The sequence below is a fragment of the Sciurus vulgaris genome, assembly GCF_902686455.1.
Source record: "Sciurus vulgaris genome assembly, chromosome: 5".
NCBI lineage: Eukaryota > Metazoa > Chordata > Mammalia > Rodentia > Sciuridae > Sciurus > Sciurus vulgaris.
Window position 1 is genome coordinate 55,282,410 of NC_136465.1, and position 25,647 is coordinate 55,308,056.

Below are 25,647 nucleotides of genomic sequence, written 5' to 3' on the forward strand. Positions count from 1 at the left end.
ATTTAATTTCTGTCTCTGTTAATTTAGCTACCTGAATAACTCTTAATTTTTTCAGTCACCTCCTATACTTCTATACCTATTTTGGTCATCTCATACACCTCCAGCTTTTTTGCCTTTTGACAGTCTATTCTTCTGATCAGTCCTAGACTTAAAAGACCTGTTGAAGTTGTGATCCAGGCTTATTTTTCTCTCATACATACCTGTTCTTCTTCATCTTGTCAATGTTCCTTCTGCTCATGCCTTTTGCTTCATTCTGTCCCTGTCTGCATTGTGGTACAGACTAGCAGCACATATTCAAATGTTGGCTCTCTGCAGGTATCTTTGTTGTGGTGATCTCCACAGCTCCCTGACTTACCTACCCCCATTCCCTAAAAATTGAGAGAAAATGACACATTTTGGGTGTCATTTTTAATGTTAATGTTAATTGACCATGAAAAGTAATTTTCTGTAATCTTTGTTCTCTCTTCCCTTGTTATTGATAGCTTTTTATGAATATGAATGAGAAAGATGACTCCCTTTTAGGGGACTTGTGCAGCAGAGTGGTCAAAGGAAGGATGTAAGAAAATAGACCTTTATGCCTTCTATTAGAGTAATACTAACTTGTCAAAGTTATGGAGTTAGAACATTCACTTATTTGAACTCAAAATATCTATACTGGAAAGATAACAAGATACATGCTGGTTTTAATTACCTCTTAGATTAAAGCATGTCACATAATGGTTGTACCTCTTTTAAAGATTCGGAAACCCCGACCACAGAGAGAACGTGCCCAATGGGATATTGGCATTGCCCACGCAGAGAAAGCATTGAAAATGACTCGAGAAGAAAGAATAGAACAGTATACTTTCATCTATATCGATAAACAGCCTGAAGAGGTTTTATCCCAAGCAAAAAAGAATGTTGCCTCCAAGACCGAAGTTAAAAAAACCCGGAGACCCAGATCTGTGCTGAATACTCAGCCTGAACAGACTGATACTGGGGAGGTGGCCTCCTCACAGTCAAGGACTGAGATTCGGAGACAGAGCCAGAGGCGGCACACAAGCGTGGAAGAAGAAGAACCACCTCCTGTTAAAATAGCTTGGAAAACTGCAGCTGCTCGGAAATCCTTACCAGCTTCCATTACAATGCACAAAGGGAGCCTGGATTTACAGAAGTGTAACATGTCTCCAGTTGTGAAAATTGAACAAGTATTTGCTCTTCAGAATGCGACAGGAGATGGGAAATTCATCGATCAATTTGTTTACTCAACAAAGGTAACCTCTTTTTTTTATGGACTTTTGGGGAATGGTATTTTAAATATAGTCAACTTTGGCATTTAAAATAACAACATAAGGACAGATTTAAATGCTCTTTGTATCTCCCACATTTAAAATATATAGTCACGTTTACTCTGTCAGCAAAAAATACATAGGCAAAAAGACTGTTTTCCTCTCCTCTTTTGTAATAATCCCATCTGCAGTTGATTAATCTTGAGCTATGTAGCCAAAATTGAGCTTAGCTCCCAAAAGTCATGGAAAAAAACTCGGCAGTTTGCCTGTTTCTAGTTTGTATAGTTAGGTTTTTTGGCTGTTGTTTTTTTTGTTGTTGTTGTTGTTGTTGTTGTGCTGGGGATTGAACCCAGGGCCTTGTGCTTGCAAGGCAAACATTCTTCCAACTGAGCTATATCCCCAACCCCTATAGTTAGGGGTTTTTTGTTGCAAAGTGTGCTTCTATTAAAAAAATTTTTTTTCAGTTATCTGAATTAACCATTGTTATAAAAATTACTATAATAATTTTGCCTGCTGACCTGTTTGGTTGAATCAGCAATTTTATTAGACTCCTGTTGGCTTAGGTTGTCTAACTGCATTTTAGAAATATTCCAGTACTGTGTTTGTCCCACCTTTAAATAATTGTGGTGATTACTCGGGTAATGGGTGGAAACAGCCTCTACAAACCGATTGCCTCCATCAGGCTGCCCTGGGCTTTTATTTAAGGCACTTACACTTTAGCTTTAAGACATTAAAACTCTTTTTGACTTTAGTAATAACCTATATACCTTCTCACCAACATCCCATAATTTGGGGTTTGTGATTTTGATTTAGTTGTAGCTCACCTTTGTGCGCTTTAAAGAATTCTGTGCTGTTTTTTTCCAAACATAGTCATATGAACATTAAAATAATTAATTAAATATAGGGATGCCCCATTAGTATACATATATATATATATATGTATTTTTTTTTTAACTAGGTATCAAACCCAGAGGACTTAACCACTGAGCCACATTCCCCAGTCCTTTTTTGTATTTTACTTAGAGACAGAGTCTCGCTGAGTTGCTTAGGGCCTTGCTAAGTTGCTGAGGCTGACTTCGAACTTGCCATCCTCCTGCCTCAGCCTCTTGAGCTGCTGGGATTACAAGCCTGTGCCACTATGCCCAGCAGTAATATGTTATCTTAATTAATCTTTTTCTGCCCATAAATTCAGCAGATTTCAGTAAGGTTAAACTACTTAGTGAAGCTTAAATTGCAGTATCTACTTGATTCTTTTCATCATAAATGAATATTTTGCACCTTTTTAAAATGCAGATTTGCTTTATTCTTGGAGCTAGTTTTATCTGTTTCTGTATGCACAAATTGAATTTTGTCACTCCTCCTCCCCCAAGAATACTGTTTAAGATTTGAGATAAAACTGAATTTTAAAAACTCTATTTCAAAAATACATATTAATAAGTTACTTATTTACTTCTTTCCATTACATTAAAAATACCTAAATTGAGGCCTCGATTAATTGTACCTACCATCTGTCTTTTCCAAATTATTTAGTTGGTCACATTTTGGTCACATTTCTGAATTTAAAGATGGTCTCGTCTCTTAAGCCACGTCAACATTTCTATCTTTAATATTTTGCCAGAAGAAAATGACTGGAATTCTCTTACTGTTACATATGTAAAGGAATAAATAATTCAAACCAGAAATATTTTGTTTATGACAGAAAATGGGGTAACGTAGGCTCATTTTTAAGGAATATTTATCACCTAGACTTAGATCAATTTTTTTCCTTCCACATTATTTCATTGTTACATTTTAGAATATACCCTGTGATGACTTAATAAAGTTGTTCCAATACTAGTTAGGATATAGTAAATGTAATTAAAGACCTTATAAATTCAAGCACATTATGATCAAGTTAAGCCATCTTTACAAGCCTGTGATGTCATTTTCCAGATAATCACCTATTTTTATTTTGCCTTATTTTAAAGGGAATTGGTAACAAAACAGAAATAAGTGTCAGGGGGCAAGACAGGCTTATAATTTCTTCACCAAACCAGAGAAATGAAAAGCCAACACAGAATATATCACCTCCTGAAACAACATCTGGTCCAACAGGTGGGTATGAATGAGTAGTATATGAATTCACTTTGAGAAGTCATTGCTCTTTTCTGCTATAATGTAGTAACTCTGATCCTAAGAAACTTTTGTTATCAAAAGTAAATTATAGAGCTGGCTATGGTGGTGTGTACCTGTAGTACCAGCTACTTGGGAGGATGAGGCAGTAGGATCACTGGAGTCCTGGAGTTCAAGGCCATCTTGGGCAACATAACAAGACCCCATTCTCAAAAAAAAAAAAAAAAGGGTAAATCATATTTTTAAAAACTGAATTTTAATAAAGCAATTATCAGTAGAAAAGAATGGCTTAGAAGCTAGAGAGCTTTATTCATAGTAACAGTTATTTTTTTCCTACAGGAATTTAAATAATGGGTTGATTCTATAAGAGTATAGCTGTAAAGTCAACATGTATGAGTGAGTAAATGTACCATTTGATTCTCTTTCCATGAGAACAAAAGCTTTATTTTTCCAGTACTTTTAGCACATTCTTACCATTTCTTCCTTTATCCTCTACTGGAAACAATATGCCGATACCAGAGCACTTTTCATTATTCCTAGGTGTACTAGAGGTACCTGGGTGTCCTAATATAACCTATTCTCTGATTAACAGATACATGAATTGAAAATCAGTCTCTTATCCTTTCTTAAAGGAAAAATACCTATAGTCAGTAATGTTGTGTCCTTGGGTTTTTTTTTTTAGTACTGGGGCTTTAACCTACGGGTTCTCTATCACTGAGTCACAAACCCAGTCCTTTTTATTTTTTATTTTGAGACAGGGCCTTGCTAAGTTGCCCAGGCTGGACTCAAACTTATGATCTCCTGCCTCAGCCTCCAAGTTGCTGGGATTACACCACCATAAGCAATTTTTTAAAGAGACTGACTTACTAAGGTTCTGAAGAGTTTTAACTGACTAGTGGTATGGTTTGTTTCAACAGTTTTTTATCAGTAGTATTTCTGTAATACTGCTTCACATAGCCATCAAGAAAAAGATTAAAAGCCAGGCTTCACCTGTAATCCCAGCAGCTCCGGAAGCTGAGACAAGAGGATTGAGAGTCAAAGTCAGCCTCAGCAAAAGTGGAGCACTAAGCAACTCAGTGAAACCCTGTCTCTAAATAAAATACAAAATAGGGCTGGGGATGTGGATCAGTAGTTAAGTGCCCCCGAGTTCAATCTCGGGTACCAAAAGAAAAGAGTTAAGTATTAATTGGCTTGCTGTTTGAAAATTGAAAGAGACTTTGTTTTACTTTTTTGTTCTTTTAACTTTTTTTTAAACCTATAAAGGGACTGTATAATAGAAAGAAAAAAAGACAAACTCTGTCCTACTGTATTTTGACAACACACTTTATTGAACTACATAGGTAGGGTTCCCCCACACACACTGACTAATTCTCCAATATCACCTGGGTGTCCTATGATTCAGTTTAGTTCTCACACTTTCCACCTGAAGTTAGTGTCAGACCTCACAGGTTAAGGACTCAGTCCCACCAGACTGCCGCTCCATCAGATTTCTCCAGAACTTCTAACTGACCAGCTATACATTGAGGTTCCCATAATACCCTTCTTGGGTCCAGCCATTTGCCAGAGTGACTCTCAGAATTCAGGAAGTTACTTTACTTATGTCTTTATAAAGGGTATTACAAAAAATACAGATGAACAGCTGGATCGAAGAGATCCATAGGGCAAAGTATGTGGAAAGGATTACGGAACTTCCATTGCTGTTTCTGGGGCTTACCACTCCCCCAGGCACCTCCATGTGTTCCCCAGCCCAGAGTTCTCCAGACCCTAGGGTTCAGGGTTTTTATGGGAGGTTCATCATACAGACACAATCAATTATTAACTCCACCTTCAGCCTGCCTCCCCTTCTTGGAGGATGTAGAAAACCTCTCATCATGGCTTTGTCTTTCTGGTGATGAACCTCTTTGTAGGGTCCACCAAGAGTTGCCTTATTAGAACAAAAGACACTTGACCACCTAGAAAAATCCCAAGAGATTTGGAGCTCTGTGCCAGAAAACGGGTCTCAAATATTAAAACAAAGGATGCACCTAGAACCCCTGTTACTTAGGGAATTGCAAGGAATTTAAGGAGCTCTGGGCCAGGAACCAGGGGGTCGAGACCAAGTACATATATTTTATTATATCATAATATACATTTTAATGTTCTGGAAGGGTCAGAGTCTTAAGACTTGAATTAATAATCTTAAATCAGTAGTAACTCAGACAAATCCATGATGGAGAGGCATGAAGTTACAGATAATTTTGCAAGGTGACTTTAAGTAAAATTCTGATTTATAAAAGCTAAATGAAAACAGTCACTGTTCTGAAAAGTACTCAAGCTAAAAACAAGTGATGGGGGCCACAAGACAGGGAGAGGTAGTGGTAGAGGACATGGGACATATATTGGATGAAGCATAGTAAACAGTATGTCTTTATGCAGTATCTAGTTGGGAAAGGAAACTGAATTTTAAAAAGGAGGGAGTAACAAAGTTCAGAAAATGGATTGCAACTTGTGTAATTTAAAAACATACAAAACAAAAAAAATACCATTCAATAAAATGAAATTATAATGTTGAAGGAATGAGTAAATGGACTTATATAATTTTTAATTTATGCATGTGTATGTGTGTGTGCAGTGCTGGGGACTGACCTAGGGCTTTGCACATGCTAGTAGGTAAGCACTTTATCACTAAGCTATATGCTGCACCCTCTTCTTTTAATATTAAATATACCTCTTAGCCTCAGCTTTTCATAGTTAGGCATATCAGTTTTGTTCCCTCTCTTTAAACTGTTGTTTTCTAAGTTTAAGTGTGATACTTAAACTAGGAGGACTTTTATATTTAAAGTCTCCTAACTAGGGAAAAAGTAAGTTATAGTCTTATTTTACTGGAGTTGATTTTTTTTTCCCTTTCTCTCTGCTACTGAACATTTTATTTTCATGTAATCTTTTCATTCTAAGATTTAAGCTCTATGAATTTTCCTTTTCCTTTTTTCATTTAAGAAGAAGGTATAATTCTTTACAATGGAAAAAAGGGGTCCTAGTACCTTCATTAGGCAGGTGCATATAATTTAGGTTATAAATAAAGATTGCAACCTTACTTTAGGGATGGGTGCTTTAAACTTTGATCTGGGTTTCAGTTTGATTACCAGCTGTGATTGAGCATATTTTGTCTTTTTAAATGACCACTTTGCATTTTTGTGAAAATAACTGTTAGTAGTGGAAAAGTCAGAAAACACGTTTTCCCTCCCAAAATCAGTTGCCTTATCTCAGCTGAAGTTAACAATTGAAGGAGCATCTCTGAGCCTTTTCTTAGTAAACTTAGGGGCCATATAAAATGTGTGTCTGTGGATTAAAGAATTATATATTCATTTACACTAAGTTTCTGAGTGGTTTTCCAGATCCAGAGATGTTTACCTTCTCTTTCTTGGAAAATGAACATAGTACTTGTTTTCTCTGGGTAGTTTCCAGAGTACTGCAAAGAAGTCATGTGGCCCACCCTCTGTAAGGCAATAGATCAAATCTCATATGCACTTCATTTTGCAATTATATTGTCATCCTCAGAACAAGTACAGGTTTTTGTTTGCTTTTAAGTAGTTTCATTTTCATTTTTGTCTGTTTGGTAGTACTTGAATATTGGTGATTATACTGAAGAATGGATCTCTAGGATACTTGGGTGGATCTAGTGGATCTATGAGAATATCTGTTGTCTTGGTAAACATTTTCATCAGTGTAAGAATAGTAAGAGTAAAGGAAGGAGCTAAAAAGTAATCATAACTCCAAAACATATTATTATCAAACTACCCACTCCTCACCAAAAACAAATTGATGGGGTCTGTCTTTGTTTTGGTTTTGAGCTAAGGTATAGGAAGCCAATTTACATGTCCCAGAGCAGTTAAATCAGAAAACATAAAGGTTACCTGGAAGGCTCTGTCAGAGTAGCTTCCATCTGATTTTATAGGTGGTCTTAATATTTTCTTCCTTCTGAGACAAGCAGAAGGTAATTCTTGCTTAGGAAGGACCAGTCAGGTGGTACAAGTAGTGACAACATGAAGAATAGCTATTATACTGAGGCTATTCTACCTCCTTGGGGCCACAGAACAAAATCATCCCTGACTTAGTATTCTTTCAGTTGTGGTCTTCAGTATAAGTTTTATTCTTTCCAAAAATAAAGTGCAGGGGAGTTTTTAAAATATTGTATTATTTGAAAATCTTAGTTCTTGTTTTATCATTTAGCATGAAAAAGCTTAATAATTGATTTCAACTTGCTTTTCATTATTAATTATTTCTAAAGTATAATTAAATTCCCTTGGTAGTAAAATCAGTAAATAGGTTTTGGTCACGTTTTTGTGCCTTCTCTGCTTTCTCACTTTGATTATTAATAACAATAGCAAAACTTAGATAAGTGCACCAAACACCATTAATCATTTTATATATAGAATTGATTCAGCCCACTTGTTAAGATACAAAATGTGTAATACTGATTGAATTGGGGGTGGGGGATTACCAGGGATTGAACCCAGGGGTGTTTTACCACTGAACTACATTCTCAGCCCTTTTTGAGATAGGGTCTCACTAAGTTGCTTAGGGCCAAAGTAAGTTGCTGAGGCTATCCTCAAATTTGGAATCCTCTTACTGCAACCTTTGAGTTGCTGGGATTATAGGCATGCCACCATACTGGGCCTGATTGAATTTTAAAACACTAATTCCTGATGTAAACAGGATAATAAAGTCATTTTTATCCATATCTTCAGTCCCTTCATCTCCTCAATTATATTTATTTACACTTATATTTATTATACTTAAGCATTTTTACCTGCGTTCAAAACTAAATTGTGTTTCTGCTGTTTTGGTTTGACTTCATGATTTTTAAAAAATCCCTTTATTTGTATAACTAGGATCCTCTGTGGATCCCAGTCTCAGTTTACCCACTATTACAATTATATATTTTAAATTATGTTTGTACTCAAGTATTTAATAGCTTTTTCATGATGTGTAATTACCCAAAAGTAATGGGCAAGAAAAGCAAGGAATCTCGTCAACTTTTAACTACATGAATATCAAGCCATCCTTAAATGAGCATTTGTTTATGTGTTTAATCATTTCTTAGGCTCAGTAGAAAAGAAGCAACAGAGAAGATCAATTAGAACTCGTTCTGAATCAGAGAAATCCGCTGAGGTTGTGCCAAAGAAGAAGATCAAAAAGGAGCAGGTTGGCTTCCTACATGTAGAGAGTTAAAACATTATATTTGTAAATGTTGTGGCTTATCATCTCAGTATCTTAAAAGAAAGAGAAACTTCCCCACCTTTGGTTTCCTTTCTGGACTGTCTTATACTTCTATCCTGGTGGGTTCCCATGCCCAGATCTAATATAACCATCCCTGTGATTCTGCTTCAAAGCATTTTCACGGAAAACAGGCTTCAGGAGATGGGAAGCCAGTGGTGCAAGACCTTTATAAAAATCCCTCACATTTATTTTGATATTTCTGTTATGAGCAAAATGATTTCATGTTTTCATGATTTTTATTTGGAACCATGATTCAGTCCCCCCTTTTTTTTTTAAATTTTGATTTTTTGTTTAAGCTGCTGGTATGTATTGTTTTTGTTTTTTTAAGTGAATCAAATTAACTTATATTCTTATTTAAGAAAAAGATAATCATAGATGATCTGGTTTTTCTGTTGCTATCATAGATTTTTTGGAATGTTATTTTCCCAATGGAATGGCACTTACCTGGTAACATATTGTCAAATAAACAATATACAGGTAAAAAAGAAGAAGGAAGTACATTTTGACTGAACGTGTTCAATTTGTATAATCAGTGTAGTAACATACATGTTAAATTTCCTTTTCAAAGAGATTTTTAGAAATGGTTGTTCTTTAAATGCACAATCAGAATTTTCTTAATTTTTTTGAAGAGAAAGAATGTCCATTTTTACAGCCCAGACATCTGGTATGAAACAAAACAAATTCTGAATAAAACTAGTTCCAATAAGTTTTATAGTTTTAAAACCATTTAATATGGAAAACTATTTAAAATATTGCCTTCATAATTTCAAATTTCCAGAATGAAAAGCTAACTTTGTGGCTGCTTTATGGTATCATAAGCATGTAAAACAAAAATTTCCAGACTATTTAACTTAATTTAAGCATAATATGCTAATTTATCATTCATTTATCATATTAACCTTCATTCTTAGGAAATTATATTCCAAAAAATCATTCTAAGCTCTTGCAAATTTATCATATTCATTACCAAAATGAAGTTGTGATTTTGCCACCTGGTTCCCAAAGCCAGTCTGTGACCAGTTAGTTTAAAATGGATAAGCAGAATTAGTACAAGAAATGGGACAAATTGTTAATGCCACTGTTAGTAGTAGAACAATATCAGTGATTGTTTAGAAGATTTTATATTTGTATGACTAATTGTATCTTATAAAAAGCGTTCTGTTGTATGTTTTTTTTACCTGTTGTAAAAAAAATAAAATTTTTTAAAAAAGCTTAGAACAATCCTTAAATATTTACAAAATGTGTTTCAACATGCATATTTCACCACATCCTTTAAGAAACATGAAATTCAATTCATAGCTTAAACAGGAACTCTTCCAAATAGCATCCTTTCTCTAATTCCAATGGTTCCTCAAATTACCACGTGTTTTACATATACATTGGCAGAATAACTTCTGATCTCGCTCTCCTAATGTAGGATCAAGACACTGTTCATAAGACACTCAAGAAAGTGCTTTTGCAATATCACAAACTTATTTTCTTAAGTTTGTACTAGCAGCAAAAGTATTGAGCTTCCAGCTGTATGGAGCCCTGTAGCACTCTCTACAGAGAGGGTCCTGATTCCCAGCAACTTAGCTGTGAGTGCAGGCGCGGAAGGGTCTTAAAGTGGCGTGAGTTACATTAACCTGAGTATCATAGTAAGTAAAAATTTATCCTAACGTCTTTGGGGCGGGAGGGGTTTATAGCAACATCGGGCTGGTTGCAGAAACAACCCTCTCCTGCCTCCCAGACACTGAGGAAAGAAATATCTTGTTCTCTTCATATACCAAGGGAATGGTGGGAGAAGTCTTTGCTAGAGAGCATGTGGCTGTGTGTTGTCACTTAGTATTCAGCACAGGCAGCTAGGATTTAAATCCTCTCTGACCTTGAGACAGGGAACTTGACCCACAAGATGGGACTGAGTTCAGATTTCAGATAACATTGATCACTCTTTGCTACTTAGATTGACGACAGTGTTATTTTTTTTTCCTTCTGCAAATTAGAAATGAAAAAATTCCTTGTTAATGTTGTGTTTTTCTGTCCAAACAGGTTGAAACAGTTCCTCAGGCAACAGTGAAGACTGGATTACAGAAAGGTGAGTTAATATTATAATGTTGCTTTGCATTTCCTGATTAAACCAGTTTTTAAGAATTACTTATTTGTACTTCATGTATTTTTGTCTGTCTCTGTAAATCATTGTTGTTGCTCTTCAGTGTGAAATTGCAGTATTCCCTGATGTTTGTGTGTGCGCGTGTGTGTGACTTTTAGAGTTGATCTTACTCTGTACCTCCATGTGAAGTCTTACTTGTTTTGGTAAATTGGAGAACACCACATAGAATTGATACTGTTTCCAACTTTTCTCCATAAGATTCTGGGGTTTCACTGGTTTAAAAACTAGGGATGTGACGAATCCAATTTTTTTGGTATTCGACTGAATACCGAATAGTAGCTATTAATGTTTGTCAAACATGGACTATGACAAATCAGACAAGACAACCTGATTGAAAAAAATCTTGCCACATTTATTTTTACAGTGCTGTAAAACGTTTTTGTAAATTAAACTGACCCATAGCATATTTATGGCCACTATTAGATGACCTTATGTGAATCTATTTGAGATATGCACAAAGTTTAAGAAACCTTAAACTTATATCTGTATTTTCTGTGTGCAATTTGACTACAGTACAAACTCCATAGCATGATTCATGCGTTTTTGGTGAGCTCAAACTGTATTTAATACCTGTAGTTTACTCTGGGCAAATTGCATTATTTAAAATAAATAAATAAAACACCAGCCTCTCTGCATTCTCGGGGAGAAGTCTGCAGCGATGGTCTCCGTGGAGATCCTCAGCAGAACTGAACAGCCTCTCGGAGGGAACACTGCTTGGCGGAGCTCCAAGAAAAGACATCGCGATCGCTGCGAGATTAGGAGGCCTGATTGCGTTGTGTTTCCACCATTCCACAGGGTCGGCGGACCGGGGAGTGCAGGGCTCTGTCAGATTCAGTGACAGCTCCGTCTCCGCAGCGATTGAGGAAACTGTGGACTGAGATTCCTGTACAATTTCATCCCAGAAACTCCAGACTTGTAGTCTCCATGCAAGATTTCTTTGTCGGCGGCTCGATAAACAGTTTCTATGTTTTCGATTTCAATTTTGCCAATCATCATTATTGGCATTCTCCTGCCTGGTTTCTTCTTCAAGACTTTGAACAATTGCTTTAACATTCAATGATTTTTTTTTGTTTTTGTTTTTGTTTTTGTTTTTTTGGTCTGAGCTGGATGGGTACAGCTTAAATCATGGGTCCAGCCTAGAAACCACCGTTTAACTTACACTGATCAATTCCAACATGGACTGTTTTTTGTTTTTTAATAAAGCATCATTAATGCACATCTGCAGGGTTTTGCCAAACAACCCAACCTGTATACATTGCAATCATTAAAAGCTCTTATTTTTTTTAACATTAGTGCCGTTATCATGGAGAACAGCATGACAGCTGTCTTTGCCAGTCTGTCATTTTTCTAGCATTTTCAGAAACTCATCGGAAATGGCGGTACCTGTGTTTCCCTTCGAAAGCCTCTCAGTACAGCACTCCTGTTCCTCTGTTAAACTCCTTGTTAATCCAGTGATCTTTTAGGCCAAGGAAATATTTTGTGGTGGTGTTCTGGGTCCATACACCAGCAATGAAGGAGATAGATTTGTGTACTTGTGTTTTTTAATCAGCGTTAACATGGGCAGGCACCCTAATTTATAGCTGTCAGGAAGCATTCAGTGAAAAACTTGTAGAATGGGATGTGATAACGAGGTTCCAGTAATCTGAGCAGTCTCCCGAGGCCCACATCCTCCACCACAGAACATGGCTATACACCAAGTGCTGCTCCCACTCAGCCTGTTGCGGATCTTCATGGCCTCAGGAGACTTGTCTCTCCGGGGTCTCTTCTGGACTGCACACTTCCACCATAGCTTGCTGGGCTGGTCTAGATGTCTGTTTGTTGTATGGAAATTTTGGGGGAAAAATCCAAAACACAAACTGTGGGTGGAAATATTAACCGTCTCCTTGGTTCCTTGGTATTCACCGTGCCTGACCTGCACATTTCATCGTGGCTGTTTCTGTATAGCCTATACTGCATTAGCCCAAGAGATTGTTGCTTTGTAACTTTTTGCACTATTGTTTTGGCTGGATTTGTATTACACACAGTTTTAAAAAAAAATTCCACACTATTCTCTGCCTTTTTTTTCATATTTATTCCTTTCCGTACAAATTCCACATAGAGGCCTCTCTCATCCAGCTCTTCGTGATTTGGCTGCACTTGAACACTGATTGTCCATTTACAACCCTCAGCAATGTGCCTCCTAAATGGCATGACATATGTAGATGTGCTGCAGCACTTGTTAATAATGGTCACAATAAATGCCACTTCACCAAGGAAGTCTCAGATGAACAATAATGAACATCCAAAATTTATTTGGGGGGCAATAATCAACTGAATGGCAAAATTCAGGGGAAAATGGCACTATCCGTGTACGAATCGAATACAAATCAAAGATTTGTCACATCCCTAATAAAAACAAGATGGAGATGTCTCTGCGACCATATTTGTAAGCTACACAATGTGTTGGGTTTTATGTCTTCCCCCTCCAAATTGAATGGTTCTTGGAATTGCTCCAAATCAAACAGCTATCCTGCAGTTTTGATAGAATTGACTTGTAGGTTGGAATTTGGGCTCTGTTGACTGCAAATAGTGGTAGAGCAGGAGAACTGATTTAAATGTTTTAAGGGAGCGGTTGTAAATTAAATCACTCACTACCAGGAAGGTCAGAAGCTTATGAAGTTTTGATTTGTGACTTCAGTGTTACAAAGAGAGCTGTGCTTTTTTTTTTTTTTTTTTTTTTTTTTTTTTTTTTTTGCTTTTTTTCCCACACTAAAGATGAGTTTGGGGAAAGAAATTATTCTCCCACAAAAAAATTAAAGCAAATTTTAAGTACTGTTTTAGGATTAATTTCAGTGTGTTGTATTAAGGTGCCAGCGAGATTTCAGATTCCTGTAAACCTCTAAAGAAAAGGAGTCGCGCCTCAACTGATGTAGAAGTGACTAGTTCCGCATACAGAGACACATCTGACTCCGATTCTAGAGGACTGAGTGATCTGCAGGTAAATATGCTGAAGGGTCTAAGCAAAAAGTTCTTTTTTGTTTTGCCAGCCAAAGTAACAGTGTTTTTCCCTGACTTATTTAGGGAAATTGGGGAATTTTAAAAACATGGGGGAAAAAAAATCACTTTGGTTATTTTGTAATTTATAACTGTCTTAATTTTGCTGCTATCTTATGTAACAGAAACAGTTTGTTTTTTAAATTTTAACTGCAGTTTCTTCCAAAACAACAGACATACTGTATGTGAGGGGTTTAGAAAGGAAAAAAGAGATCATGTCAAGATCTCTTTCAGCAATTCTTAGGATTTTCATTGCCTCCAACTTCAAGGGAATTTCTGTTTTCTTTCTCTTAAAAATGTGTTATGTTTTCCATATAGGTAGGCTTTGGAAAACAAGTAGATAGCCCTTCAGCTACTGCAGATGCAGATGTTTCTGACGTGCAGTCCATGGATTCAAGTTTGTCTAGAAGAGGCATTGGAATGAGTAAGAAGGACACTGTGTGTCAGGTAGGCAGGTGACTGAGCCTCTGGCTCTAAACAGTTGTGATCATATTCTGCCAGTAATATACTTAATCTATTGAAGAGGGCAGTGTTTTTCCAAATTATAATATTACTTTAAAGCTACAGATCTGAAATCTGTTTCTGGCCCTTTTATTCCCTGATTTGGAATACTTACTGTTCATATGCAAGTGCCAATCTTCATTATAACATTAATTAGAAATAAATGGCAGATGACTGGTTTCAAAAACATTTTCTTATATTTGAGTTCATCTGAACTTTTTTTTTTTTTTTTTTTTTTGGTAATGGGGATTGAACCCAGGGCACTTAACCACTGAGTCACATCACCAGCCCTTTTTATTTTTTTGAGATGGGGTCTTGCTAAGTTGCTTAGAGCCTTGCTAAGACTGGCTTTGAACTTGTGGTCCTCCTGCCTTAGCCTCCCAAGTTGCTGGGATTACAGGCATGTACCACCATATCCAGCTTCATATTAACTTTTTTTTTCTTTAAATTTTTTTTTATATCTTTATTTATTTTTTGTGTGGTGCTGAGAATTGAACCCAGTGCCTCACATGTGCTAGGCAAGCGCTCTACCACTGAGCCACAACCCAGCCCCATATTAACTTTTTAAATGCATTTTTACCTTTTCTGAAAAATATTGTTTTGTCCTATGTCAAAACTTAAAGTATACAGATCCCAAAGGAAGAATCAAAACAGATCAATTATGGCTTTTAAACCTTATACCATATTGAGTCTAGAAGTAGCTGTTTAGTTCAGTGGTTGAAATGCAAATTCTTGGGCCTCACCCTAAGATAATGGAATCAGAATCTCTGGAAGAGAGAGGAACCCAGTGATCTGAGTTTAACAAGCCCTCTGGGTGATTCACTTGTCTGCTAAAGTTTGAGAACCACTACTGTTTGCCCTATTACAGATCTGTGAAAGCTCTGGTGACTCTCTGATTCCTTGTGAAGGAGATTGCTGCAGACACTTTCACCTGGAGTGCCTGGGATTGACATCAATCCCTGATGGAAAGTTCATCTGCATGGAATGTAAAACTGGTAAGCTTTTATGAAAAGATGGTTGGGGAGGAATATGCAGTGGCAACATTTCCCATGACATCCTTTTCTTTTGTCACTTTTATCTGGCTCTCCTCCTCTCCTCCCATGTTATTTTAACAAATTAAGACACCATTCAGTGATTCAGCTCTCCAAGATCAAAAGAATAGTCAAACTTCCTCTTACCATTAACATGTGTCAAAATATCAAGTGAATTTGTGTTCAGCCTGATGAGTTCTACAAAATATAAGAATTATTTTTCAGATGAATTGTACATTTTTTGGTGTTTGCTTAATGAATTGGGTTAGTCTTTTCGCCTCAATAGATCAGAAAAAGTGTCAACCAAAACTATAACCATGGTAGCTGTTGAAAAATTTTTTTAAACTTGGAATTCACCATTTATTTATTATCCTTATATATATGTATTAGAATAATATGAAAGAAATATACTTGTTTATATTTCTTTTCTATGTAGCCATTTAAAAAAATTTTTTTAGTTGTTGATGGACCTTTATTTACTTAATGTATTTATATGCAGTGCTGAGAATTGAACCCAGTACCTCACATATGCTAGGCAAGTGCTGTACCACTGAACTACAAGCCCAGCCCATGTAGCCATTATTTTTAAACTAACAGAAACCAGGAAATAAATGTTTAATCTAAAACAAATGAAAAAACTCTTTGGATTCAGGCACAGTGGCCACAACTGTATCCCAGCTACTCAGCAAACTGAGGCTGGCCTGAGAAACTTAGCAAGGCTGGAGATGTAGCTGTAGCTCAATGGTACAATGCTTGCCTGACATGTACATGTCCCTGGGTTTAAACCCCAATACCACATTCACACAAAAAGAAAAGTAATGCAAGCAAGAAAAAAATTACTGGAAATAGCATGATAGTGCCTCTAGGAATCAAGTTCATGTGGCTTTTTTGCTTGTGTATGTTTGGTTTTGGTTTGTTTTAACTATGAGGAACTAACAGCCAATTATATATCATATTTATGTGATATGCTGATCTTTCCTTTGATTATTAATAATTTTCCTACTCCTTTCCCCCCTTTATTTGGATAATCACAAATATTTATCTTTTTCATTTGAATGTATGCTTCTAAAATCCTTTACAGAAAAAGTTGGTCATTTTTTTTATTGAACTCTTTACTAAAATGCAGGTACATTTTATTCTATGTCAATTGATCCTTGTAATATTTTGAAGTTTATATTTATCTATTATTATTATTTCCATTTTGTAGAAAAGGGAAAATGAGGGTTAGAGAGTTTATTACCTTGTGCAAAGTTACAAAGGTAGCATATGATGAAGCTGGAATGTAACCCAAGCAGCTTGACTCTAGAGTTCTTGCTCTTTTCTATTGCCTTCTGTTGCCTTGGCTAAGTAGAAAGTATATTGCATATCATATATCCTAACACACATACTCACATACATACACACATTATGTTATACACACATTATGTTAGTCAGTCTTTTGTCACGGTGACTGAGATACCTAACAACAACAACCTAGAAGAGGAAATATTTAATTTGAAAGGCTCATGGTTTCACAGGTCTTAGTCCCTGGACGTCCAACTCCATTGCTCTGGATCTGAGGTGAGGCAGCACATCATAGCAGAAGGGTGCATCAGAGGAAAGCTGCTTAGCTCATGGCAGCCAGGAAGCAGAAAGAGAGTAAGGTGCCAGGGACAAATTATAAACCAAAGGCATGCCCCCCAGTGACCTACTTCCTCTAGCCCTTTTCTCCTTACCTACAGTTTCCACCTCATTAGCCCATTCAAGTTATTAATCTATTTTAATACACTGGTTACAGCTCTCATAGTCTAATCATTTCACCTCTGAACATTCCTGCATTAACACAGAATCTTTTGGAGGACATCTCATATCCAAACCATAACAGACACACATATAAATTAAGCTACAGAAGCTACGTAGAAGCTTCATATTTTTCCCTATAAAAATATATAATTCTTCACGTTTAGATGTAGTAAAACCTCTGAACAATTTGCCAATTGGCAACCTCATGGTCAAATTATCTGCACATTATTTCGTTTGGCCAACAGAATGTGTTTTCATTTTTTAACATTATTGGGCATGTATTTCTGGTTCCCTGTATTCTCCACCATTCCCTTTTTCTAAAACCTGGTTATTCCAGTCACTTTTTTTTACCCCCACAGAGGGTAAGCTCAATTTTTAGGATGATTTTTTAAATCATAAAACAATATAACAATAAATTTAATGCCACCAATTGAATCATGTTTATGATAAAAAGATCTTATACTTCTGAGATAGGAGAGTACAAGTCATGAAATCAGTATTCTGATGTCCATCCTATAATTGTAGGAGGATAATGCCCAAACTAGTTTGAATGAGTAAGCATTATGAACATCAAAAGGAAAAAAGGTAGTGTCATACAAATCATGAAGCCTTTAGCTAAAGCTGTCCATCAGAAATTTGTAATTATTTTCTTATTTAACATTGTTCAGTAATTTTCCATTATTCTTAAGAAATATTTCAATTTCTTGAAATTGTATGAAGGGTTTTTTTTTGTTGTTGTTGTTTTTTTATCATATGGCCCTGTTCAGTACTTTTGTAAACTTCCTGACCCCTACTAATAGGAAGGACCACATAACTCAGTGTTAAAATACTCATAGAACTTCTCTCCTAATTTTAAAATCCAATAGAATTCTGCCAACAAAAGTTGTATGTAACCAGAAGAAAGAGAAGTTATACTCCATCTATGTATGATATGTCAAAATGCATTCTACTGTCATGTATAACTAATTGGAACAAATAAAAAAATAAAAATAAAAAAGTAGTGAGTGGAGAAGTTGTATGTAAGCTGACTATGGTGGTACAGGACCTTAATCCCAGCTACTCCTCAGGTCAGGGCAGGAGGATTACAAGGCTAAGGCAATCTCAGCAATTTAGCGAGATAGTGCCTCAAAATAAAATTGATAAATGGGTTGGGGATGTGGCTCAGTGATAGAGCCTAGCATGGGTCAAAGTCCTGGGTTCATTCCCCAGTACCATACACACATACACAAAATGTTAAATATGGTCTAAATTTGGCACACACTTACTTTGAAATCTAAGAGAAATTTTACTTTAAAAACAAGTAGAGCAAATTGGAGGACTTATACGTACTGATTTCAGTTTACCACAAGGCTACAGTAATAGAAACAGACTGATGGTAGAGCGGCATATAGACCAATGAAACAGAATAGAAAGTCCAGAAATAAGCACTCGCATATGTAGTCAGATGATTGTAGACAAGTGTAAGAAGACCATTCTGTATGGAAAAGGCAGTATGTTCAACAAGTGATGGCTGGAAATATTGTTGAACCTTTACCCAACATCATAAACATAAATTAACTCAATGAATTGAAGATGATAATGTAAGAACTGAAACACTTAAGAAAAAGCATAGAGGATGGAGCTAAGAAACTAGCTCAGTTGGTAGGGTGCTTGCCTAGCACATGTGAAACCCTGGCTTCAACACCCAGCACCTTAAAAGAAAAGCGGGAGTACGGGACAGAGAAAAAGTTTTGTGTCATTGGATTGAGTGGTGATTTCATGGATATGACACCAATAGCATAGGCAGCCAAAAGAAAAATAGACAAATTGAACTTCATCAGAATTAAAAACTTTTGTATTCCACCTGACACTACCAACAGGGTGGAGAGACAAGCTAGAATGGGAGAAAATATCTGCAAATCATACACCTGATATATGAAACAATTCAAAATTGGGCGAAGAATTTAAGCAAACAACAGACATTTCTCCAAAGATACAAATGGCCAATAAGCATGTGAAAACACATTCAGCATAATTAATAATCAGGGAAATGCAAATCAAAATCACAATGAGATGCTACTTCAGACTCATTAGAATGGCTGTTGTCATAAAAAGAGAAAACAAGTGTTGGGCAGGATATGGAGAAATTGGAATCCTGTGCATTATTGATGGGAATGCATAAAGATGTAGCAACTGTCAAAAACAGTATAGTAGTTTCTCAAAAAACTAAAAATAGAATTATATGGTCAAGCAATTTCATCTTGGTATATACCCTAAAGCATAAGAAGCAGGGACTCATAACAGGTAGGTATAAACCCATGTTCATAGCAGCAGATTCACTATAGTTAAAATAGAAACAGCTCAAATGCTCATTGATAGATGAATGGATAAAATGTGATATATACCTACAGTGGAATATTATTATTACTGTTATATTTCTTCATGGTTTTGGGGATTGAAGCTAGGACCTTATGCATGCTAGGCAAAAGTTCTACTACCAAGCTACATTGAACCCAACCTAACAAGAAATATTATTAAACCTTTAAAAAAATTAAATTCTGATATATTCTGTGGCATGGATGAACCTTTAAGATATTGTTATATAACAATATAATATTGATAAATTTTATTTTTTCAAAGATATTATGCTGAGTAAAATAATAGAAGCAGGAAAGGACACATATATGATTCCATTTATGTGAGGTATCTAGATAGTCAAAGTCTTAGAAACAAAACAGTGCAACAAGATCACAGGGAGGAAGAAAAGGGAGTTTAATGGATACAGAGTTTGAGTACTGGGTGATGAAAAAGTTCTGAAGAGAGAGGTATTGGTTACACAACAATGTAAATGTACTTTAAAGCCATTGAACTACATGTAAAATGGTTAAAGTATTAAATTTTATGTGCATATACATATTTTACCACAATTATGAAAAACAAGTGCTCCTTAATTATCACAAGAAATTAGTTTGGTTACCAATTTCATATATTTTTACCTTATTAAGAGTGAGAACTTAGATTTTTCAAACCATTACTTAAGATCATTTAGGCAGTTTTCCTTTGTTTGTCAAAAATACACGTTAAAAAGTATTATGCCTAATAAGTTCTTTTTAAAAGTTTACCTACTTAGATTTTTTTTATTGATTCCTAATTAATTTAGACCACCACTTTCTATTATTTGAGCCACATATGATTTTTAGAAAAGAAGCATTTTTGGTAGTCTTGTTGAATAAAATGTATAATAGAGACTACAAAAAGAGCTTTGTGCAGATAATTTTACTTACTGTTTATTCCTTTTTTTTTTTTTTTTTTTGGTACCGGAGATTGAACCCAGGAGCCTCAATCTTGAGATCCTCCTGTCTCAGCCCAGTTCAATGAGATTACAAACATGGACAACTGCAACTGGCTATTTAGAGTACTTTCTGCATTATGCAAAGCTGTAAAGTTAAACCTTCTGCCATTAAAATACGTTTTTTTTTTTTTTTAAGATTTCTAAAAGTTACTTTTTTTTCTTTTCTCGTGTGTGTGTGTGTGTGTGTGTGTGTGTGTGTGTATGTGTGGTGCTGGGGATGGAATCCAGGGCTTTATACATGCTATACAGGTGCTCTACCACTAAGTCATACTCGCAGCCCTAAAAGCCACTTTTAAAAAATACTATTACCTTCATAACTATATACCTGTTGAAATGTAATTTGAAGATACATACATACAACAGGACAGCAATAAGAAAAAAAAAAAAAACACTGTACAAATCTACAACAAAGGCAATAAAAATGTGAATATCATATTTGTAAGTACTGATTTTAAAGAATTTTTATATTTCAACCAATTGTAAAGATAAGGCATTTCCAAAATCAAAGAACAATGTTGCAATTCAACCAGTTTTCTGGAAAAAAAAAAAAGGCAAAACTATTCCTTTTATTTTTCCCTTCCAGTTTTTATAAGCATTAGAAGGAAAATGGGCTAAAGACTTGAACGCTTCCCAAAAGATGATGTCCAAATGTCCAAAAAACATTTAACAAATTTGTTACTATAATTTTCAGTTCTTTGTTTATAACTAAACATTTTTTCTATATTTTTATTCACTCTTCTGTGAATTTTCTGTTCATGTCTCTTGTCCATTTGTCTTGCAATTTATATTTCTTAGTATAAGTTCATTTCCAATTATTTAAGTAATACATATTGTATGAAAATGTAATTCACTGTCTAGTTGATTTCTACCATGGTCATTTTGTTTTGTTTTGGTGTTCAGGATTAAACTCAGGGACCCAGTGCATGCTAAGCACAGGATCTACCACTGAGCTACACCCCAGCTCTTGATCACCACTCTTAATTTTAGGCCCCTACTTGCTTCTAGCACTTGCCAGATCCAACTAGTGTTATCACTTTGTAGACCTGCAAATGTTTTTATGTTTGTGTGTGTGCGCATAACATTTGGGTATATATTCAATAAAAATTTATCATACTATTGTTCTGCAGGAACTCTTTCTATATTAAATACAGGTGCATTCTGTTTGATTGCTGATAGTATTCCATAGCATGCCATGCATCATAATTTACTTAACTCTTCCTCTATGGAAGGACATGTGAGTTGATTTCAGTTCTGCAATTGTAGTGATTTGGTCAACATATTGTACATATATAAGTCTTCATTAAGTACTTTTCAAGAAGTAGAATTTCTAGGGCACTGGAAGTGAATGTTCTTTTATTTTAATGGATATTGCCCAGTTGCTTTCTAAGATAGTTCCTTCCAACTGAAATTTCTACCATCAGAATATAAGACTGCCTGTTTCCCCACACCTGTATCCATAATTGGTATTCTCTAACCATTTTAGTTTGTTTTAATTTTATAACTGATTTCAGTTTGCATTTATCTAATTACTAGTGAAGTTGAGCAGTTTTAATGTTTTTTAGCTCTTTGTCTTTTCACTGTTCGTAAATTGCCTATTTGTACTCTACCTTAGGCTGCTTTTGTTTGTTTTAATTTATGATTCTTCATAAGTCTTGTTCAGTTATCTTTCCTAATGTATGTTGCATATATTTTCTCCATATGTGAACTCTTTATGGAACAAAACATAATCCTGAGCCATTTTTCATTGCATATTTTTCCACATCTGTTTTCTTGTATGTGTTCCTTTTTTTCTATTCCATTTCTATCATAATTGGCATTATTCTTCCTTTAAATGTTTGGCACATTCACCAGTGGAGCCATCTGGGCCTAAAATTTTCTTTGTTGGAAGGTATTTAATTATAGTTTCAATTTCTTTTAATAGTTTATAAACTACTCATATTTTCTATTTATTTTTGTGCCAGTGCTAGTAAGTTCTGTTTTTCTAGGAATTGGTCTGTTCATCTAAATTTTCAAACTTATTAGCAAATATGTAGTCAAATCCTCTTAAAAATCTTTTTATTGTTCATAGGATTTATACTAATGTTCCATTTTTTTATTTCTGATATCACTTAACATTGGTGCTTTTTCTCTCTAATTTTTGTTACTTATATCAGGGATATTAGTTTTAATTTTCTCAAAGAACCAGTTTTATTAATCCTTCTCAATGAACTTGGATCTCACTGCATTCTTAATAATTTTAGTAGGTATAGAATTCTGGCTTGATAATTATTTTCTTTCAACTTTTTAAAGATAGCATTCTGTTGTTTTTTGGCTTCCATTATTCTCTTTCAGAGTCAGCTCACTTTGAAAGTACTTGTCTTTTCTGTGAGTAATTTTAATTTTTTTTGTACTTGATTTTCTACAAGTTAAGTAAAATATACTAGCTGTAACTTTCTGCCTTTTTTATTAGGAATATGAGTTTTTATTTTGTGTCTGTTTTACACACACAAATTGTCCATGATTATCTAATGGCATTGGTGTATTATTGGGTAATGACTTTGGTAATGACTTTTATTCATTTTATGGTTTTCCACTCTCTGCTGTCAGATATTTAAAAAATTCTACTTGAGTTTTTTTATGAAATTAGTTTTGGAGATCTAAATTGTTTTTAGTGTTGTATCTCCAAATTGATTATTAATTATCTCAGCAAAATTTATGAAATTATCTTTTAATTTAGCCATTTATTTTAAATATTTCTTTTTATATGTTAATTTCTTATATATTATAGTAGATCCTCTTCTAGGAACACCTATTTGATGTCTGTTGCTGCTTCTATCTGAAAGGAATATGCTTTAATCATATTTTCTTTAATCTGTGTTCTTCATCAATCTTTCAGGGCAACACCCATGTTTTTCATGTAAGGTGTCTGGTAAAGATGTGAAGCGTTGTTCTGTTGGTTCTTGTGGGAAATTTTATCATGAAGCCTGTGTCCGCAAATTCCCCACTGCCATCTTTGAATCAAAAGGATTCCGCTGCCCCCAGCACTGCTGCTCTGCCTGCTCTATGGAGAAAGATATCCACAAAGCAAGTAAAGGTAACACTGCTAAAGAAGGAGACAATGATTTTGTTTAAAGTGCAGTGGCAAATAATCTATTAAGCACATTATAACATGATAACAAACAAATAACAATGGGCATTGTCCCTGTGTTTATCTCTAGGCTTAAAAACTCAGTACAATCAGCCAGACTTGGTGGCACACACCTGTAATCCTACTGGCTCGGGAAGCTAAGGTGGGGAGATTGTGAATTTAAAGCCAGCCTCAGCAACTTACCAAGGCCCTCAGGACTGGGAATGTGGCTAATGGTTAAGTGCCCCTGGGTTTAATCTCCAGTACTGAAAATAACAAAAAAATAAAAAGACACCTCAACACAATTAGTAACATGTTAAGTGAGAATTAAGTTGCCAATTCAGATCAAGAGAAGAAAATTCGGTATGTTCAAAACTACCCTTGAAAATTCCTTATACAGTTGCCAGATTGGATCTCACTATCACTCCAGCATTGAAACTAACAATTTTTTCTTTGAACACTCTCTTTATTATGATTAGGCTTGCACTTAAGGCCCGTATAGCATAAGAATGAGAGAGCAAGCCTAGTGAAGGAAAAATATTTTACTATTCCAATCACTGATGTCACATGAGAACCAAAAAAGCCTAATTCCAATAGTTGGATTTTGTATCCAGCCAATGCTTTATTGTACAGATTCTTTGTTGATCTGTCTTTAAACAGGACGCATGATTAAATGTCTGAGATGTCCAGTTGCCTACCACTCTGGAGATGCTTGCATTGCTGCTGGAAGCATATTTGTGTCCTCCTACATTCTCATCTGTAGTAATCATTCCAAACGGAGCAGTAATTCTTCTTCTGCTATAAATGTAGGCTTTTGTTTCGTTTGTGCCAGAGGTGAGTATCAGTTCTTTCTTTTTATTTATTTTTTAATCTGTTGGCATATTTCTCTGTTAAAATGGGTCTCAGTCTTGGCAAAAAACTTAGGCCATCTAGTACAATCTCCCACCCAGTTCCAAATGCTATCTTATTATGTCCCTGAGAGAGATGAACATTCTAGCAACTAGTCCCTTTTACAATGTTAGACATTCAAATTGATAGAATATGAACCCTTCAATAAGCTAAAATTTGCATTTGAAAAAATAATTTAGAAGTACAGATAAATTCTCAGGTTTTTACTTGATTAATGTTTATATTAATCAAAAGATTAATCTGTTCCCTTCCACAGATAATTTTTCTATTCCTTCCCGTGTCATCTTCTTCAATCCAGACTTTTAAATGATTGAGATTTCACTTGGAAGGCAAAACTAGCACATTTATTTTTTGATTGTTTATGTTGTATTTTATAATGTTTTGGTCTGGCATTGAGAAGGCCCCATGGGACACAGCCAAGGCAGTGTATATGGTGGTTTAGTCAAGAGCCAGCAATGCAGGCTTTCTCATTTGCCAGCTGTTGATAATTAAGTATGCCAAAAGATTGATCAACTGAAAACAATGTTGTGTCCTGGGGGTTGGAAGATTGATCAGTGAGCTTGCGTTCTCATAGTACACATAAAATAGAACTTCTTTGGTTTGGATGTGATACGTAGTATCCAACTTTGATGATAAACTTTTTTTTTGTTATTATTAAGCATTATAGCCCTCAATACTGGTTTTGGTATATTTTTAACATAAGCATGAAGTGTTCTGAACTTCCCTTTGTGTGAAATATTTGAAAGGACTCTGAGGTAAATCAGGACTGTTTGCTTTAGGAGAGTTAATTTGGTAACGATACTATAAAAGTATTTTTTTAAGTAGGATTTAGGTTGTATAACAGATCTCAGGTTGTCTTGCTTTTGTTTCTTTCATTAAAAAAATATAACTTAGAGTAGGTAGACAGTAAAAGATTAAATAAATGGTAGTCCTTTGTATAGTAACTATCTGGGTTAGTGGTACACATGGCTGGCTAGCTGCCATTGGAGTAGAAACATTGTTTTTCTTTACTAGCCAGTTACAATTATATGCTGCTCTGAAACCTTACTGCTACATGGAGGAGGAGGAGGGCTGAGATTGTTTCATGCCACATTGTTGCAGGTGACAGAAAGGATTTAAATAAACTAATAAGAAATTAAAAGCTCACTAATTCCTTTCTCATCTTC

General features: G+C 35.3%; 1 protein-coding gene across 6 annotated transcripts in view; it reads left to right on the forward strand.

Annotated features, from left to right (window-relative positions):
• NSD3 (nuclear receptor binding SET domain protein 3) overlaps window positions 1-25,647 on the forward strand; it is a 104,435-nt gene that overhangs the window by 52,766 nt on the left and 26,022 nt on the right. For 5 of the 6 annotated variants that reach the window (XM_079140634.1, XM_079140637.1, XM_079140636.1 and 2 more), the window contains exons 6-14: window positions 738-1,253; window positions 3,236-3,362; window positions 8,464-8,564; window positions 10,668-10,713; window positions 13,635-13,765; window positions 14,140-14,268; window positions 15,191-15,317; window positions 23,342-23,539; window positions 24,233-24,406. In XM_079140634.1, the coding sequence (XP_078996760.1) occupies window positions 738-1,253; window positions 3,236-3,362; window positions 8,464-8,564; window positions 10,668-10,713; window positions 13,635-13,765; window positions 14,140-14,268; window positions 15,191-15,317; window positions 23,342-23,539; window positions 24,233-24,406 (1,549 nt within the window). Of the gene's footprint in view, window positions 1-737; window positions 1,254-3,235; window positions 3,363-8,463; window positions 8,565-10,667; window positions 10,714-11,583; window positions 12,836-13,634; window positions 13,766-14,139; window positions 14,269-15,190; window positions 15,318-23,341; window positions 23,540-24,232; window positions 24,407-25,647 lie in introns of those variants that run through there. The other variant, XM_079140639.1, reaches the window with a different exon arrangement.